Source organism: Sceloporus occidentalis, unplaced genomic scaffold (genome assembly GCF_023333645.1).
Source record: "Sceloporus occidentalis isolate IW3139 unplaced genomic scaffold, rSceOcc1.0.p SCAF_110, whole genome shotgun sequence".
In the NCBI taxonomy this organism is placed as follows: domain Eukaryota; kingdom Metazoa; phylum Chordata; class Lepidosauria; order Squamata; family Phrynosomatidae; genus Sceloporus; species Sceloporus occidentalis.
Genome location: NW_028317090.1, coordinates 446,999 through 463,701, shown reverse-complemented (window position 1 = coordinate 463,701; position 16,703 = coordinate 446,999). Strand labels below are relative to the sequence as shown.

Genomic DNA, 16,703 nt, shown 5'->3' with positions numbered 1-16,703 from the left:
AGAATACCAAAGAACTTTCTAAATTAGCTGATCCTGAGATTCCTGAAATATTAAGTGTTTAATAGCTCAAATGTCACCCAAATTGCTCTAATCATTATTTAAAGATAAACTCAACTACCAAGCATTCAAGCAGGGATATCAACCATACTGGTGGCAAAAGCACCTGTTGGGTTTTACATATCACCACCGCAGTGTAGAATAGGGATGAGTCAGCCAGAATGTGTGACCCTGAGAATCTGCTCCATCACCCTGAGATTAGGGCAAAACCCCTGAGACTCAGGGTCAAACCCCAAGAGTTCCTAGGTATGTATATACAGTATATATTGCTTAAATATTCTTCATTGAAATTTTGCAGTTTATATGAATTAGCAAAACACATGCATCAGAGCTGGTACTTAAAGATTACTTTAGTACATTTTTTAGAACATACTATGTTAGGTATTGATCATAGTCTTACTTCAGTATATTATTCCATATTTTCAAAGGAGCCCTGGAATTCTGACAAACAGCATGAACAGGGCATATTGATAAGTATTCCAGTGGCAAGAGGTCAATTTCCAGATGCTTTATTCTACCCAAAGAGCACAGATACAAGCAAATAGACCTTAAACAGGTCCCTGTTGGTTGTAGACTGAAGCTATGTTTCTTGCTGTAGCAGCTCTGTAAATAAGCATTAGGTATGAACTACATAATTGTGATTTAAAATTCTATTCGCTGCCATTCACTTTTGTACAATAACTAAAAATAAATTAATATGAGTGCGTTTTGGAGATAACTGTAATAATTCCTTCGGTAGGATCAATGAAGAAAGGATGAGAGCCCTTAGAATTCTGCTGCCCTCTATAGATTTTACTGCATGTACAGATTAAGTTCTGTATTTTTGGCAGACGGGACAGGGCTAACAGCTGCTCAGCAAATTACTTCAGCTTTTTTAGACCATTTGAGTGCCAATGGCTAAAATAGTACTGGCATCTCTACTTGCCCCCCTCAATCCCCTGGCATTAACTGCAAAACTAGGAAAACTAGGTAAGACAACTAAAGTTTTGATAATCATAAAAAGTTTTGAAGGTGCTTTCTGTAATTTATTGGTTAAAATTAATTTATGCAAAGTCCCTTAGATCCCTGAAGTAGAACCATGGAGCACAACCTTCTAAAGAAGAAGATGATTCATGGAAAGTCAGCTGACCTTAAGCACCCCTATTCTCCCACCACATAAGGCTTCTAAAACTGACAATTTGTCAACCTAAACCATGTAAGATCTTCAATGATAGACAGACCACCACCACCAACACATGTGATCTACTGATAAAATAAATTGTATAATAAATACCATGCACTATACACTTATGATGTATTTTGATACTAAATTCATTTTATCGGGAAGCAACATTATTTTTCATAGTTTTATTACAATATGGGAGACATTTTGCATAAAATATGTTATAGACAATTTAAAACCAAGCTTTTACTTGGTTTATGCAGTATGTATATTACATTTTACAATAAATATATATTAACCGGATGAAGTTATTGAAAACTAATCGGCAAATTGTTATTACTTAACGGTTTCCAAAAGGAAACATGTATGCATTAACCCAATTTTAATGGCCTTTCTGATATGTTGCTAAATTTAGTCCTATCCAAACCAGGTAGTGGGCATCACAAAAGGAGAAATAAACAACGAAAGAAACCTGTATGAATAAGATGTGCATGAATTAAAATAAATGTACTCATATGATGCCTCATTCTGCTTATCTGATGGGTCTGGATACCAACTGTCTATGAAGTGTGTTTGATTCAATGTCAATAAAAGTCCGTTTTCCAGATGCTTTCTTCTGCCCCATAGACCACAGATACAAGCAAATAGGTCTTAACAGCTCCCTGTTGGTTGTAGACTGAACAGCTGCTTCTTGCTGTAGAAACCCTGCAAATGTGCATTAGCTATGAACTACATAAATGTGATTTTAAATATAGATGTCTAATTCACTGCTATTCACTTTTTTGATTCATATCAGACATAGATGTTATGCACACTGGCTGTTAGACCAGTGTAAGCACTTTTTTTTTATGGCTATAAGCAGTATAAAAAAAAAAAAAAAGCTTGGAGTTAAAGCTTCTTACCAGCCCAGAAGCAAAGAAGACAGCCAACAGTGCCAGGCAGGCTCCCATAACAATGAGCAGCAGAAACACGATCAGTGGGTGCTGTTGGCTCATGCAGTAATAGGACTCATAAAGCCAGTCCCTTGACTTTTGCTGCTCTTGTCTAATAGCCACATCTTCTGCTCTGTCCAGGAAATAGCGGCGTCTTCTCATTGCTTCTTGCCACATTAGAAGAGGCTATGGGGGTACCAAGCTGCCCTCCTTCAAATAGAGTATCCAGCAGGAAAGAATAAGAAAATACCAAATCCTAGTAGTTCCCCAAGATGTAAAATTAAAAAAAAAAATCCCCCTTTTTCCTGTTGTGTTTCAACCAAGCAGCGGAAAGAGACCAAAGCTGGGTGATAGTAAAAGGTAGAGCTCCAGTGGCATGATGCTGGCAGGGTCGAGAGAGAGTGAATTATACAATAGCACTAGGAATTAGGATAGGGAGACTGAGGTTGCTCTAAGTTTGCACAGAGTGCTCCAAGGCGTATGTCAGATGAGAACAATAAAGCCAAGTGCACGCCCTCCCCTGTCTCGGCAGCAGGAACAGCACCAAGCTCATTCATAAAAGGCTACCTCCCTTCTTTTAATGGGAAAATAACACAGAAGCATATTAGGGATCCAGCTGCATTAAAAATGAATTTATTCCAGCAGCTTCTTAGAGGGATATGCTATTGTGTTAACAGCCAGTCAGGATGTGCTGCTTCTGCCTTCAGCTGTGGTATAATACAGAAGCTGGAGAGCTTCATGTACAGAGGATGGCTGACAGTAGTCACTGTCAGCCTGGATGACAGTTTGGCAGCTTATTTAGACTGGAGTAGATGAATCCTACTTTATCAAGACAATCGCAGCATCTCTGGATCACACAAAAAAACGTGAAGAAATAGTTGTGAGACCAAATGTCTCAGCTGCTGCAGAACCTTTTTTGAGTTGTTAATGGCTGTGATATTTGGGTATTTGAGCCACATCACAGGGCAGAATGGGAACTGGTCTCTCACCTTACCAAGGTGCCCTTCAGTATTTTTTTTGTAGTGGGCTAGTCAAGTGTTTGTCTGGTTTCAGGTTTCCAGGGGCAGACCATAGCTTTGGCTCTCTGTCCAAATATCTTAGTGTCCCTGTGAAGTATGGTGTATTAACCCTTTCTATACCACAAATAAGGTGCACACTGTATATATATATATTTATGTATTAATGTTAGTCTTTTTTTATCATTTAACAAAATGCACTGTAAGTGAACAGTAGAAACATCTACATCAAATCTATATTTGTTGCAACAACTATTTGCCTTTAAAACAACATAATTTCTCCTAGGCACACTTTGCATATAACCAGAGATTTTTTAGGGATATAGTAAGGTGTATGATTAACCTCTTTTCTGCCCTGACACCTAAATATCTCATGACTGACAACAATGGCAGCCTCCAGATCTGCAGATGAAAAAAACTTATTGAAACTTTTTGTTAACTCTAGTAGCGTACCTAGCGGGGGGGCGGGGGGGGGCCGTCCGCACCGGGTGCCGCTCATCAGGGGGGTGCCAACTTGCCGGCACTCCTCCAGAGACGGACAGTAATGTCCGCCGCTGGAGGAGCAGGCTCGGAAGGGAGCGGTATCGGAGGTCTTTAACAGACCTCCGGCTCCCTTGAGTGATTTTAAGCCTTAAAATCACTCAAGGGAGCCGGAGGTCTGTTAAAGACCTCCGATATCGCTCCCTTACGATCCGCGCGGGAACAGCTCCTGTGCGCCGGGATTTGTTGTCAGATCCCGGCGCACAACACTGAAACTGCGCCCACTGAACCAGAAGAAGACATAAGAACTGAAGAAGAAGAGCGAAGAGGAGGAAAAGTATATAGTGATAGGTGTTATGCTGTACCACCATCAATTTCTGCCTCAGTATATAGTGATGTGTTATGCTGTACCACCGTCAATGTCTGCCTCAGTATATAATAACAGTAAGTGTTATGCTGTACCACCTTCAGTGTCTGCGTCGGTATATAACGGTAGAAGTTATGCAGTTTTAAAGTGTCTGTGTGTGGGGGGGTGCCACATACAGGATCCGCCCCAGGTGCCAAATACTCTAGGTATGCCCCTGGTTAACTCTAACCTACATGTATACAGAACTAATATGTACATTTTAAAACTATTTCCCATAGTACTTTAAAAGCAGGAAGGATAGGTAGAAGGGTTGAACTTGATGGACTTAGATCTTTTCAGTGTATCTAATAACCAAACATGGGTCAAGTTGTCCCTTTTTTTTAACTGTTTATTTAAGTAGAGTGCATGGAAAGTGGGACAGTGTCACCATCCTAGAATTTGCCCCAGTAAACAAAACTTGACTGGGCTATTTCAAACTGTGCAAGGACAGGTGGGAATCCCAAAAGTGTTTAACTGTATTGGCATCTCAGAGATAATTATAATTCCTATTTGATTTTCATATTTTACTCATATACTCATCTGCTTTAAGAGGTCAATCCTTAGTTTATGCTTGGCATTGTTTTATGCTCAGGATAGCTGTATTGTCAGGACTCGGGTGATCAGGTCGGGTAGGAGCCCATGCGCAGGGGATACTTGGGGTTCAGTATGTAACCCAGGGTGCATGATTATGCAAACAAAGACACTACCAACAGAAATCCAGGTAATGCAGTGTATTTTATGTATATAACAGAACCAGCAAATAAGGGTAATAGTCTAAGCAAGTAACCGGACGTATGGCAAAATAAAATACAGGTAATAAGTCTTTTGGCAGGGAGCCCGCTTGGAAGGGCACGACAGACAGAGAGCCCGCTTGGAAGGGCACAAAAGGCACACAGCCCGCTTGGAAGGGTACGAAAGGCACACAGCCCGCTTGGAAGGGTACGAAAGGCACACAGCCCGCTTGGAAGGGTACGAAAGGCACACAGCCCGCTTGGAAGGGTACGAAAGGCACACAGCCCGCTTGGAAGGGTACGAAAGGCACACAGCCCGCTTGGAAGGACACAGTAGCAGGGAGTCCACTTGGAAGGACACAGTAGCAGGGAGTCCACTTGGAAGGACACAGTAGCAGGGAGTCCACTTGGAAGGACACAATAGCAGGGAGTCCACTTGGAAGGACACAATAGCAGGGAGTCCACTTGGAAGGACACAATAGCAGGGAACCAGGAACAGCACAGGTGCAGAGCCACAGCAGGAAGGTCCATAGACTTCAATACAAAGGCCCTCACTGAAGGGCAGGGCAGGTTCATAAAGGCAGGGTAATCCAGGCAACAAGGCCCAGCTGGATGTATTGGCTAGGGCTCAACCCAGGTAACAAGGCACACCTGAGTTCTGAGTGCTCCAGAGGGCGGAGGGTGGCCACTAGTGGTAGCAGATGTAAATGGCACAGGTATGAAAAAGCCATGGTTCAGGCAGCAAAAAAGTGGTTCCTGACAGTACCCCCTCCCCAAGGAGCGGTCACTGAACGCGAACAGTCTGAACAAAATCTGTACAACTTTAATAAACTGAGTAGAAGGGTGTACTTAATGTGATTTCTTCTTCTTCTTCTTTTTCTTTTTCGGTAAAGCTTGTTCACAGATCTCCAGGTCTTCCTTTCTGATTATATTGCCATTAGGGGTAATAACACAATCAAAGGAGAGGTTATCTGTGGTGCAATTGTAGGTCAAAGTAGGACTGAATGCTGAAGTTGAGGAGAAGGTATGGTTCAGTGCTTTCTCTGTCCATTTACCAGGGGTCACATAGCTGCCCTGTACCCAGGGCACCACTGAGGGCAGTTCAGTATGGGAAGCATTGATGGAAGGCCCCTTCTTACCCAGAGATGGAATAGGGTCATGCATCTTTGTTACCAGTCCAGAGGAGATATTAGGGGCTATGGTAGTCTCTGGTGTATCACACCTTGCTGAGGTAGCAGTGATAGGAGTTGCAATCACGGCTGAACAGAAAGCAATAGGAAGTTTATCCATATGGGAGCAACCCACACTGCTACAGACTATAGGATCACAGACGCTGCATTCCATCACAGAACAATCATCATCAGGCTTCAGCTGGACATCCACTGGAGTTTGATAAGCATTAGGAATCACAGGGGTTGGTATATACTCCATAGGTTCACTGTCCTGGGGAATAAAGCTACTTCCCCTTTTAGGAGAGCTCTGTGCTTGTGACGTAGACTGTTCAACCGGTACAGAGGGTTTGGGAGGTTTCAGAGGACATTGGGTGATCCAGTGTCCCTTTTTGCCACAGTAAAAGCAGGATTCCTCATCACGCCTTTGTTGTAATTCGGTTGTGGTAAGGGGTTCACGTTTCCTAGATTTCCTAGGAGATTCCTTTTTAATACTGGTAACAGGCTTGTTGGATTTCTCAGGTGATGTAGCAGGTGTAGGTGAATGGTCTTCATGAGAGTGATTGGAGTTGGAGTCCCAGATTTGCATTAATGATTTGCACAGTTCAAGCAAGCATTCTCCTATCACTTTGATGACTGAAAGTAACCCCGCAGACTCCTTGTAATGGCCTTTGTATTCTGTCAGGACTCGGGTGATCAGGTCGGGTAGGAGCCCATGCGCAGGGGATACTTGGGGTTCAGTATGTAACCCAGGGTGCATGATTATGCAAACAAAGACACTACCAACAGAAATCCAGGTAATGCAGTGTATTTTATGTATATAACAGAACCAGCAAATAAGGGTAATAGTCTAAGCAAGTAACCGGACGTATGGCAAAATAAAATACAGGTAATAAGTCTTTTGGCAGGGAGCCCGCTTGGAAGGGCACGACAGACAGAGAGCCCGCTTGGAAGGGCACAAAAGGCACACAGCCCGCTTGGAAGGGTACAAAAGGCACACAGCCCGCTTGGAAGGGTACGAAAGGCACACAGCCCGCTTGGAAGGGTACGAAAGGCACACAGCCCGCTTGGAAGGGTACGAAAGGCACACAGCCCGCTTGGAAGGGTACGAAAGGCACACAGCCCGCTTGGAAGGGTACGAAAGGCACACAGCCCGCTTGGAAGGACACAGTAGCAGGGAGTCCACTTGGAAGGACACAATAGCAGGGAGTCCACTTGGAAGGACACAATAGCAGGGAACCAGGAACAGCACAGGTGCAGAGCCACAGCAGGAAGGTCCATAGACTTCAATACAAAGGCCCTCACTGAAGGGCAGGGCAGGTTCATAAAGGCAGGGTAATCCAGGCAACAAGGCCCAGCTGGATGTATTGGCTAGGGCTCAACCCAGGTAACAAGGCACACCTGAGTTCTGAGTGCTCCAGAGGGCGGAGGGTGGCCACTAGTGGTAGCAGATGTAAATGGCACAGGTATGAAAAAGCCATGGTTCAGGCAGCAAAAAAGTGGTTCCTGACAGTATTCATATCCCATTTTAATTAGCTCTGTGATATCCTCTACCAGTTCTGTTCCAAAAGTATTCCATTATCCACCATTTTCTCAACGAGTAGATGCTTTCTAACATCACATAAAATCATTTCATTTTTGTACCACTACCTATTGGCCTTGTATTTTCTCTTCCTTTGTGTATTTAAATGTGTGCATCACCCTTATTCTTTTTGTCTTTCCTTCTATTTATACATGCTAAGATACCTTAATCTTTGCTGATAATTTTTAGCATGTAATTTTAATGTTTAGCAGAAAAGACTTATCAAAGACATTCAAGAAACCCTGTATGGATGAGACGTGTTGGGTTGTCTAACTCTAAACATGTGTCATGCAGATAAATTTAAGTTGAGAGACTTCCAGACAATCCTGTTGAGTGACAGTAGAATTAGTGATCGATCACCAAGTATTCTGCCAGTGGTGGAGGTGAGAGGATCAGCTGTTATATACAGAAAACGATTGCCTTGGAACTACAACCATTCAGCTAAGCATGACATCTTATCTGGCACTCAATATGGGGAGTCTAGCATTAGTTTTATATGTGACAAACACTGGTCATATGAGGTTAGGTGCAGTGTTACTTCTGAGTCAATAAGTGTCCGCCAGCAACTTGCTGTGTGTTTGGCTACAGAGGATTATGCACTCTGTGCTTGATCTGTTCAAAGATATTGTCACAATTATTAGTCTTCTTATGAACACTATCATTATTTTAGTTTATTTATAAAGTGTCAATGCATTATGCAATTCTGTACAGTAAGGAGCAAAATTATATTTAACGTTAATCTGAAAAGCAAGACCCAGAAACTTTATTATTATTATTATTTTAGGTAAAGATATCAGTAACATGCACTGACCGGCCACTTTATTAGCTAGACATGTTCAATTGCTTGGTAACAAAAATAGCTAATCAGCCAATCACATGGCAGCAACTCAATTCATTTAGGGATGTAGACATGGTCAAGACAACTTGCTGAAATGGGGAAGAACGGGGATTTGAGTGACTTTGAACGTGGCGTTTCAGAAACTTCTGATCTACCGAGATTTTCACGCACAACCATCTCTACAGTTTACAGAGAATGGTTCGAAAAAGAGAAAATATCCAGTGAACAACAGTTGTGTGGACAATAGAAGACTGGAAGAAAGTTGCCTGGCCTGATGAGTCTCAATTCCAGCTGTGACATTCGGATGGCAGGGTCAGACTTTGGCATAAACAACATGAAAGCATGGATCCATCCAACCGTTCAGGCTGGTGGTGGTGGTGGTGTAATGGTGTGAGGGACATTTTCTTGGCACACTTTGGGCCCCTAAGTACCAATTGAGCATCATTTAAATGCGACAGGCTACCTAAGTATTGTTTTAATTTGCTTTTATTTGACAACCTACCCCCCCAGTTTTGCACATCTGCCACCCTATATGCCACTCTGCCTCCCAGATATCCCTTATACCCTCCTATATGACACTCTGCCCCCCTCAGACATCCCCAGACTTGCTCCCCGTGCTCCAGACTCCCTAGTGGGGGCAGCCGATTAACGCCTGTGCGATGTGCATAGACAACCTCTGCTGCTACCCGGCCCTTCCACCAGGGCTTCTATGATGGAGCGCCGGAAGGTCATACCGGCGCTCCATCATAGAAGCCCCGGCAGAAGTGCCTGGCAACAGCGGAGGTTTCACCAGCTGCCAGAGAAGAGGATCCAGGTCTATATCAATACCTAGTTTTTCATGTAATATGTACAATGCCACAAGCTATATTTCTAGCGTATCTCTGGTACAGCCTTAACCCCACTATTGCAGGGACCACACGTCCAAAATTATCAGACATGTTTATTTTTAACTACATGATAGGCTGCAGCTTATAAGAAAATGATCAAGTGTTAGCCTAGGGAACAAGGCTGTACTGGGAAACACATTAATTGGTATAAGATTTGTGCTCCATTTTATCACCTGCCAGCTGTGCATAAATGCAGCACATTTTGAAATGGACCAATCTTAGCAATTACCTACTAAAATGAAAGTGATCACTTGTGAAGAGGAAGATGATGCCATGATCAATTAGATGATTTCTGAGAGCTAAATGCTCAGAATAAAATACACATTGTAATGCTGACCTGACTGTTTATCCTACCACTGACAGGTTCTGATTTATTGTAGTCAAATAGTGTTATTTTTAGAATTTGAGTTCCTACTTGCCATATTTTTTTTTTTTTTTTTTTTTAAACTTAGGCTCAGTCAACAATAAATGTAAAATGTTTCACATAAAGGGACTCTACCACACACATATCCAGACAATGGATACAAAATTGCATAAAGATGAAGTTTACCCTTTTATAGTTTTTTCATATAAATAATTTTGTATACCTGTTTTGCTTTACCTATAATGCTTCTGTGTTAAGGGAGATTACAAATATAGTTTATTGTATTTGCTTGCTCTTTAGGATATTATCCCCTTAAGGACAATGGGTGGTCCCTAAATCCATTGAAAACAATGCATTTTGAGCCCGTACATGTACGGGCTTTGTCATTAAGGGGTTAAACCACAGTACAATGGTTAGTAGCTTTTTCATGTTTGTTATTCAGTGCAGGGGTAGGCAGCCCAAGACAACAGGCACACTTGCCCCCAGGCCGATCCAAATTCTTCAAACAGGGCCAGTCAACAGGTGGCCGTCATGTTCAGGGCGAAGGGAGCTCAACCGGGTTGTGTAACGCAACATTACAAGACGCCGCAGTAATAATAGGACAGTCTGGGCTTAAGCCAGGGATCAGACAGAGCAAGCAGAGGTGGGGTCTGTGTTGCATTGGAGCGCGTGTGTTTGTATATGGGGGTATGGGTGGGGGCCCCCTTACAGAACTTGCTACACAGGCCAAAAAGGTTTTTCAGCCCTTCCCTAAATCTGTGCATGAAAATTTGGGATTTCAGAGAATTGTGTGTAAATGCATGTACATTGACATATTAATTCAATTGAACTGCAGGGCACATATGTGTCATGACCCTGGTAAGGAGGTCGGGTAGGAGTCCAGTCGCAGGGGATACAAGGGGTTCTGTCTGTACCCCACGATGCATGACGGCTAGTAGGATGGTACAGACAGGCGCAATGAAATACAGCACAGGCAGAATACTTTGAAAGGTACTGTATTAACAAAGGTAACAGGAACAGCAAGTACAGGCAGTAAGTCTCTAGGGAGGATGCCCACTGGCAGGGCAGACGGCAGGATCAACACAGGGTCAGGTACATGGCCAAAGCAGAGCGGTCCAAACACTTTAATGCAAAGGCCCTGACTGAAGGGCAGGGCAGGTATTTTAAAGGCAGGGCTTCAATCAGGTAATGGGTGCAGCTGTACCTGATAATCTGCTTCTGAGCACTCCAGAGGGAGGAGGGTGGCCACTAGTGGTAGCAGATGGACATGACAGCAAAATAATTATGCATGGTCCGGGCTAGCAGGGTTGAATCCTGACATACCCCCACCGCTAGGAGCAACCTCCGGGTGCTCATAGAACTGTATAGAAGCAGTGTCACCGTCTGTGGCGAGACATCTTTTTGGCACGTAGCGCTTCTTCAAACACGTGCTGATCCTCACGGCATATGATAGTTCCGTTGGAAGCCACTACACAGCCTGGTGACAGCACCTCCTCTCCTGGACACACAGATGCGATAGTCCTACATCTAAAGTCGTCAGGGGTTAGGAATACCCCCTGTACACAGAGTCCCTCTGATTGGAGTTGGTTATCACCAGGACTGGACTGGGTTGAGGCTGGAACGAAGGACAGCTTACCAGACCTCTGGTCACGCAGATATTGCTCGTAATGTTTAAGCTCCTTTCTGTGCATGATTGTCCCATTGGATGCTAGGACGTAACCAGGAGCCCCAAGGGAGTGTCTTGCGGTTTGGAGTTTCCTGTTCTCACTCCTGTGATTGATGGGAGTGGTGGTCCCAACTGCACAAACATGGTGTTCTCGATCTCGGGTGTGTCCGCTATATCAGCTTCAGAAGAACCATCATCCATGTCAGACCAGTCAGGGTCGTTACAGGCGCAATGAAATACAGCACAGGCAGAATACTTTGAAAGGTACTGTATTAACAAAGGTAACAGGAACAGCAAGTACAGGCAGTAAGTCTCTAGGGAGGATGCCCACTGGCAGGGCAGACGGCAGGATCAACACAGCGTCAGGTACATGGCCAAAGCAGAGCGGTCCAAACACTTTAATGCAAAGGCCCTGACTGAAGGGCAGGGCAGGTCTTTTAAAGGCAGGGCTTCAATCAGGTAATGGGTGCAGCTGTACCTGATAATCTGCTTCTGAGCGCTCCAGAGGGAGGAGGGTGGCCACTAGTGGTAGCAGATGGACATGACAGCGAAATAATTATGCACAGTCCGGGCTAGCAGGTTGGAATCCTGACAATATAGTCCATATAGAATGACATGGTCCACTACTGCTCCCCTACGTGCTATTTATTCGAGATCAGTTTTGGCGCCATTACAAGGTGTTTTAGCACTCCTTGATGAGGTAAATTGTGAAGCGCTTTTGTATAGGAGGGTACTTACCAATGACTGGTAGAAGTAGCCAAAAAAAACCAAGAGGTTGCCTCATTGATGGTTATGACTGTGATTCATGAGTCCAACTCATGGGAGTTTTTATTTACTTTTTTTTAGTAAAAATAGCACACAGTCTGTTTAATTGTTTATTAAATATTGTCCTATTCCTGAGTAGATTTTATTTGATTAAGGCAGTTGCCCGTTTACCCTACCAGTCAATTTGTGGACAAGTTAATTTATTTTTTTTATTATCCTTCTACCATATCATATCTTATTCTTAATTGATAAATAAGTATTGGTAACAAAAGCAGGCATTATAATATGTATAATATACGTGGGAGATTCAGTCTTGCGCCATGGGGCTGCATGTGCCTAACATCTACCAGTGTCTGCCAAGGCCTAGTGCCCTACTACTGCTGCTGCTGCTTCTCCTCTTTGACCATCCTTACTCTGGGAAAACCTTTTGTTAAAAGCCTATAAGATGTTTGGGAAATACAGTCCTGCTTCTGCTGCATGTGTCTATCATGTGCCAGTGCGTGTCTGCAGATGCTGCTACTCCTCTTTTACCATCCTTACTCTGGGAAAACATTTTTTAAAAAAAAATCTATAATATTAGGGCAATTCAGTCTTGCCTGCCCAGGCCTAGTGCTTGACTACTACTGCTTCTCCTCTTTCACAGTTCTTACTCTGGGTAAACCTTTTTTTTATTTCTATAATATTGGGCAAATTCAGTCTTGCTGCAAGGGGTTGCATGTGCCTATCACATACAAGTGCCTGTCCAACCCGAGTGCTCTACTTCTACTGCTCTTCCTCTTTCACCATCCTTACTCTTTTTTTTTAATTTGTGTAATATTGGGGAAATTCTGTCCTGCTCCAAGGGGCTGCGTGTGCCTATCATCTGATAGTGCCTGCCCCTACTGCTACTCCTGCTCCTCTCTCACCTTCCTAACTATGGGAGACCAATTCTTATTTTTTCTAATATGAGGGGCTGTCAGTCTTGTGACCTTGAGATTGTACTATCTGCGGATGTCTGGCCTGCCCTGTTCCCTGCCCTTGTGTATCAAAGGCCCCCTTACTCTGGGGAGTCAATTCTTATTTTTTCTAATATATTCGCCCCCAAATGCCGTTCCCAATTCAGGAGGGCCACTTCTGAATTGGGAACGGCATTTGGGGGCAAATATATTAGAAAAAATCCGAAATGCCCTGGAAACCAAATTCTTTGGGAGTACAGAATGTTTAGTTTAGAAAATAATACCCAATCCCCTACTCAGTCCTCTAATCACACTCATTTTACAACTAGGGGCCAGCAGGGGCGTAACTATACGCCTCAGGGCCCGGGTGCGAGAATCTGTTAAGGGCCCCCCCACCCCCTCAAAAAAAACATGATTTTTACCCAACAATTTTTTTTCAACTAATTCAACAAATTCAATTTACATATTGAATCATATCTGTAAAAAATCAAAGAAAAAGGGGCGCATGTACAAAGGGCATAATCCAGCGGTGTCCAAGTTTTTTCTGCAGTGGGCCACTTCATCAGAATTGTATACATGCGCGGCCCGCACTCATTTTTCACTGTGACAAAAAATATGGCCTTTAATAAAATATGCAGATTAAAATAAAGTAAAATGAAACAAAACCTTTACTCTTCCTCTCACTGATTTCTGGGCCTTGAAAGTTTTGCGACTACAAATTCAGGATTCCCTAGATTTATTCTAGGGATGAACTAAAATGAAAATTCTGGACCAAAACATTCAGGGTTCACTTAACCGAAAATGACCCCCACCTTTAAAAATAATAATAAAAACTCACATGTTTAATAAAAGTAGGTAACACACAATTGGACAAAATTAGCAATATGACTTGGCATGATAGGAGTGTGATTGCTAACAGCAATCACAGTCCCATCATGCCTAGGTTCCAGCACTTACACATCCATGCTATCACACACACACTCATTTATTCATATAATCATTCATTCACAGATTCATTCCCTCAATCACACACACTCATTCAAACACCCTCCCCACCCCCTTACCTGCACTGCAGCTCCTCGATGCCGCTCACAGACTTCAGACCCCGGTAGTTCCGCCACTGGGGGCCACCATTACTTAACTTTCACTTGTGAAGAGTGTCACGGTCAGGACTACTTGCCAAGCCGTGACTGTGTGGAGGGCGTGGGCATGAAGGGGTTAATAGCACCAGGCCTCTGGATTTACTAACTTGACCCCTTAACAAGGCATAAGCTATACCAAATTAACCCCTAAATCCTGCCTGTATCCCCCCAGGTAGTCTGCCACCACTCACGATTTTGATACCGGATTCGTGAGAAATCCGAATTAGAACCTTTATCTCTATATATATATCAACCCACCCCGGGCAACTAACATATATATATATATATATCCTGTAAAACTTAATAACAATATGGTAACGTGTTATCCTCTCTTAGGGTTTGTGGATATCGATACTAGAGCCTAAAGACAGACTTGGATTATGAATATTTTAATAACAAAAAGACAAAGATTACACAGTGCCAGAATTACAAAAAAACAAGACATACAAAATAAAAATAAAACGGCAAACAGTTCTTAAAAACAAAAGGGACTTAAACACAGGACCCTCACTCACGAGTTTCTCCAATAAGTAGGCCTGTGGGAACTCCTTAAATCCAGATGGTTTCTTATGATGTTGTTCTGATCACAGAATATGGTGAAGTTCTGCTTTGAGGTCGCTGCATTGTCCCTAAATCAGACTTTTGCAAGCAAACGCCTCTCTGACCACATGACTGATTATATGACACCATCCCCAAGAATCGGGTCCCATCTTTGATGTGCCAATAAGTTATGGTGGGGTAAAGGTGATGGAAACCCCTCCACTTAAGATAGAAATGGAATTCCTATAACTAAGGATCCTTATCAGTTAGGCCATGAATCACCACAGGGGTCCTTTGGGAAGATGACACCTCTAGCCAGAACAGATACAGAGGGCATGCACAAAAACACATTTACATCAACCTCAGATTAACTAATTGAATGCCTAAACAAGAAACTAACCACCTCTGCTGGGTTACCCTTCCATGCATCCACTACGTTATATGAGTTAATCATGACACCTCCCCCTTTAAGATGGTGGACAGAGGAGGTCAGCACACGCTGATCTACTATGTCTGCCTAAATTCTAGTCTCCCCCTGACAAGACAAACAGTCAGCGTTCCCATAGAAACTGACTTGTCACACCAGCCAGTAGAACAATACTGCTGTAGCACCGGACTCCATCTGAGCAATTTGCTAAGCTTCCCCTCTAATCTATCCACCTGAAGAGAAGGGTTGTGATAGATTATAACAGTGAAGTCACAACCATACAAGCATGGCTGTAACTCCTGCAAAGCACACACCAGAGCTAAGCACTCTTTGCCAACCCTGGAATAAACCTCTTCCTTTGGCGATAACTTACTCGGATGTTTTAAGGCCTCATCCATTTGTTTCTCTGCCCTGCTTAGGATAGCTAAACGCTGCCCATTCCCAAGCAAGACAGCAAATGAGTGTCCATTGTCCTGGGCATCCGGTGTGGATCCCAGGCTCTTGGCTTTACCTACACCCACAGGGCGAGGGGTTTCTTGCTGACTGGTCAATGCAGCTGTCTTTTCATCAACCCATACTATATTATCCTCTATAGCTGTCGCCCCAGCATCTTGCTGGTATGTCACTACAGCTACAGGGGAAATATTCTGCCCCTCACACTGCCCACTCGGTAAACACACAAAAGGGATAACAGGGTGTGAATTTTCCTCCCCCTCCTCCTTATCTCCAGACTTTACAGCTTTAGGGGTCTTAGGTATGGTGGAGAAACTACCCCCTTCCTGCTTCTTAACCTCCAGCACTTTAAGAGTTAAATGAAGCATTTCCTCTGGAGCATGAAAGCAGGGTTTTGGCTGTTGATTCACAGAAACATCACATTCCATATATCTCTTGTTTTCCCTTTGAGGAAAGTCAGTAACATGAATATCCGCAGACACCCCTACATCATGCATACTTTCTCCTGCACCCAAACCTAAATACTCAGGTGCTGTAGGCACGGTTGGCCACACATCCCCAGTCCCCTTTAGTTTTTCAGGGATAATACCTTCTGGGCATACAACTTCTGAAGACACTTTGGCCGAAGTATCCCCAGCATGCCCGAATCCCTTGGCTACCTGATCACCCATAGTAACACTATGCTTTTCCGTATCAGGGGGCATTGAACCAGAAGAGCCACTACAGACTCCCTGTTTCTGAAACTCTGCCCCTCCAAAGGTCAAACCACACTTTTCCCCTAGAGCTTGCTCGCTAGGTGTGGTCCCTTGGTGCTCATCCCCCTTCATCCCTTCAGGAGACAGGATCCTGGGTGCTGGTTCAGACAGGCATACCTCTACCTTCTGGGCTCCCTCCCAGCTACCCACTACTCCCAAAGTTTCAGACAGTACCTTAGGTTGGACAGGGCGCTCTACCAGCCCTCCAGGTTTGCAGGTTTCCTCAACTGGTGCATACTGGCAAACAAGTCGACCCAGATCCTTGCCCAGCAAAACATTAACAGGAATATCCTCGGATATACCCACCTCCCGCAAACCCTTGCCCACACCCCAATCAAGGTACACACGTGCCACTGGCACTGCAGGGCGCACCCCGCCAATTCCATGGATGGACAT

General features: G+C 43.7%; 1 protein-coding gene across 1 annotated transcript in view; it reads right to left on the bottom strand.

Moving 5' to 3' along the window:
- The window catches only part of LOC149283165 (adenylate cyclase type 2), a 354,857-nt gene extending 352,529 nt beyond the window's left edge, over window positions 1-2,328 (bottom strand). Inside the window, exon 1 of the mRNA XM_089497880.1 lies at window positions 2,122-2,328. Within this exon, the coding sequence (XP_089354006.1) occupies window positions 2,122-2,328 (207 nt within the window). The remainder of the gene's footprint in view (window positions 1-2,121) is intronic.
- Window positions 2,329-16,703: the final 14,375 nt, after the last annotated feature.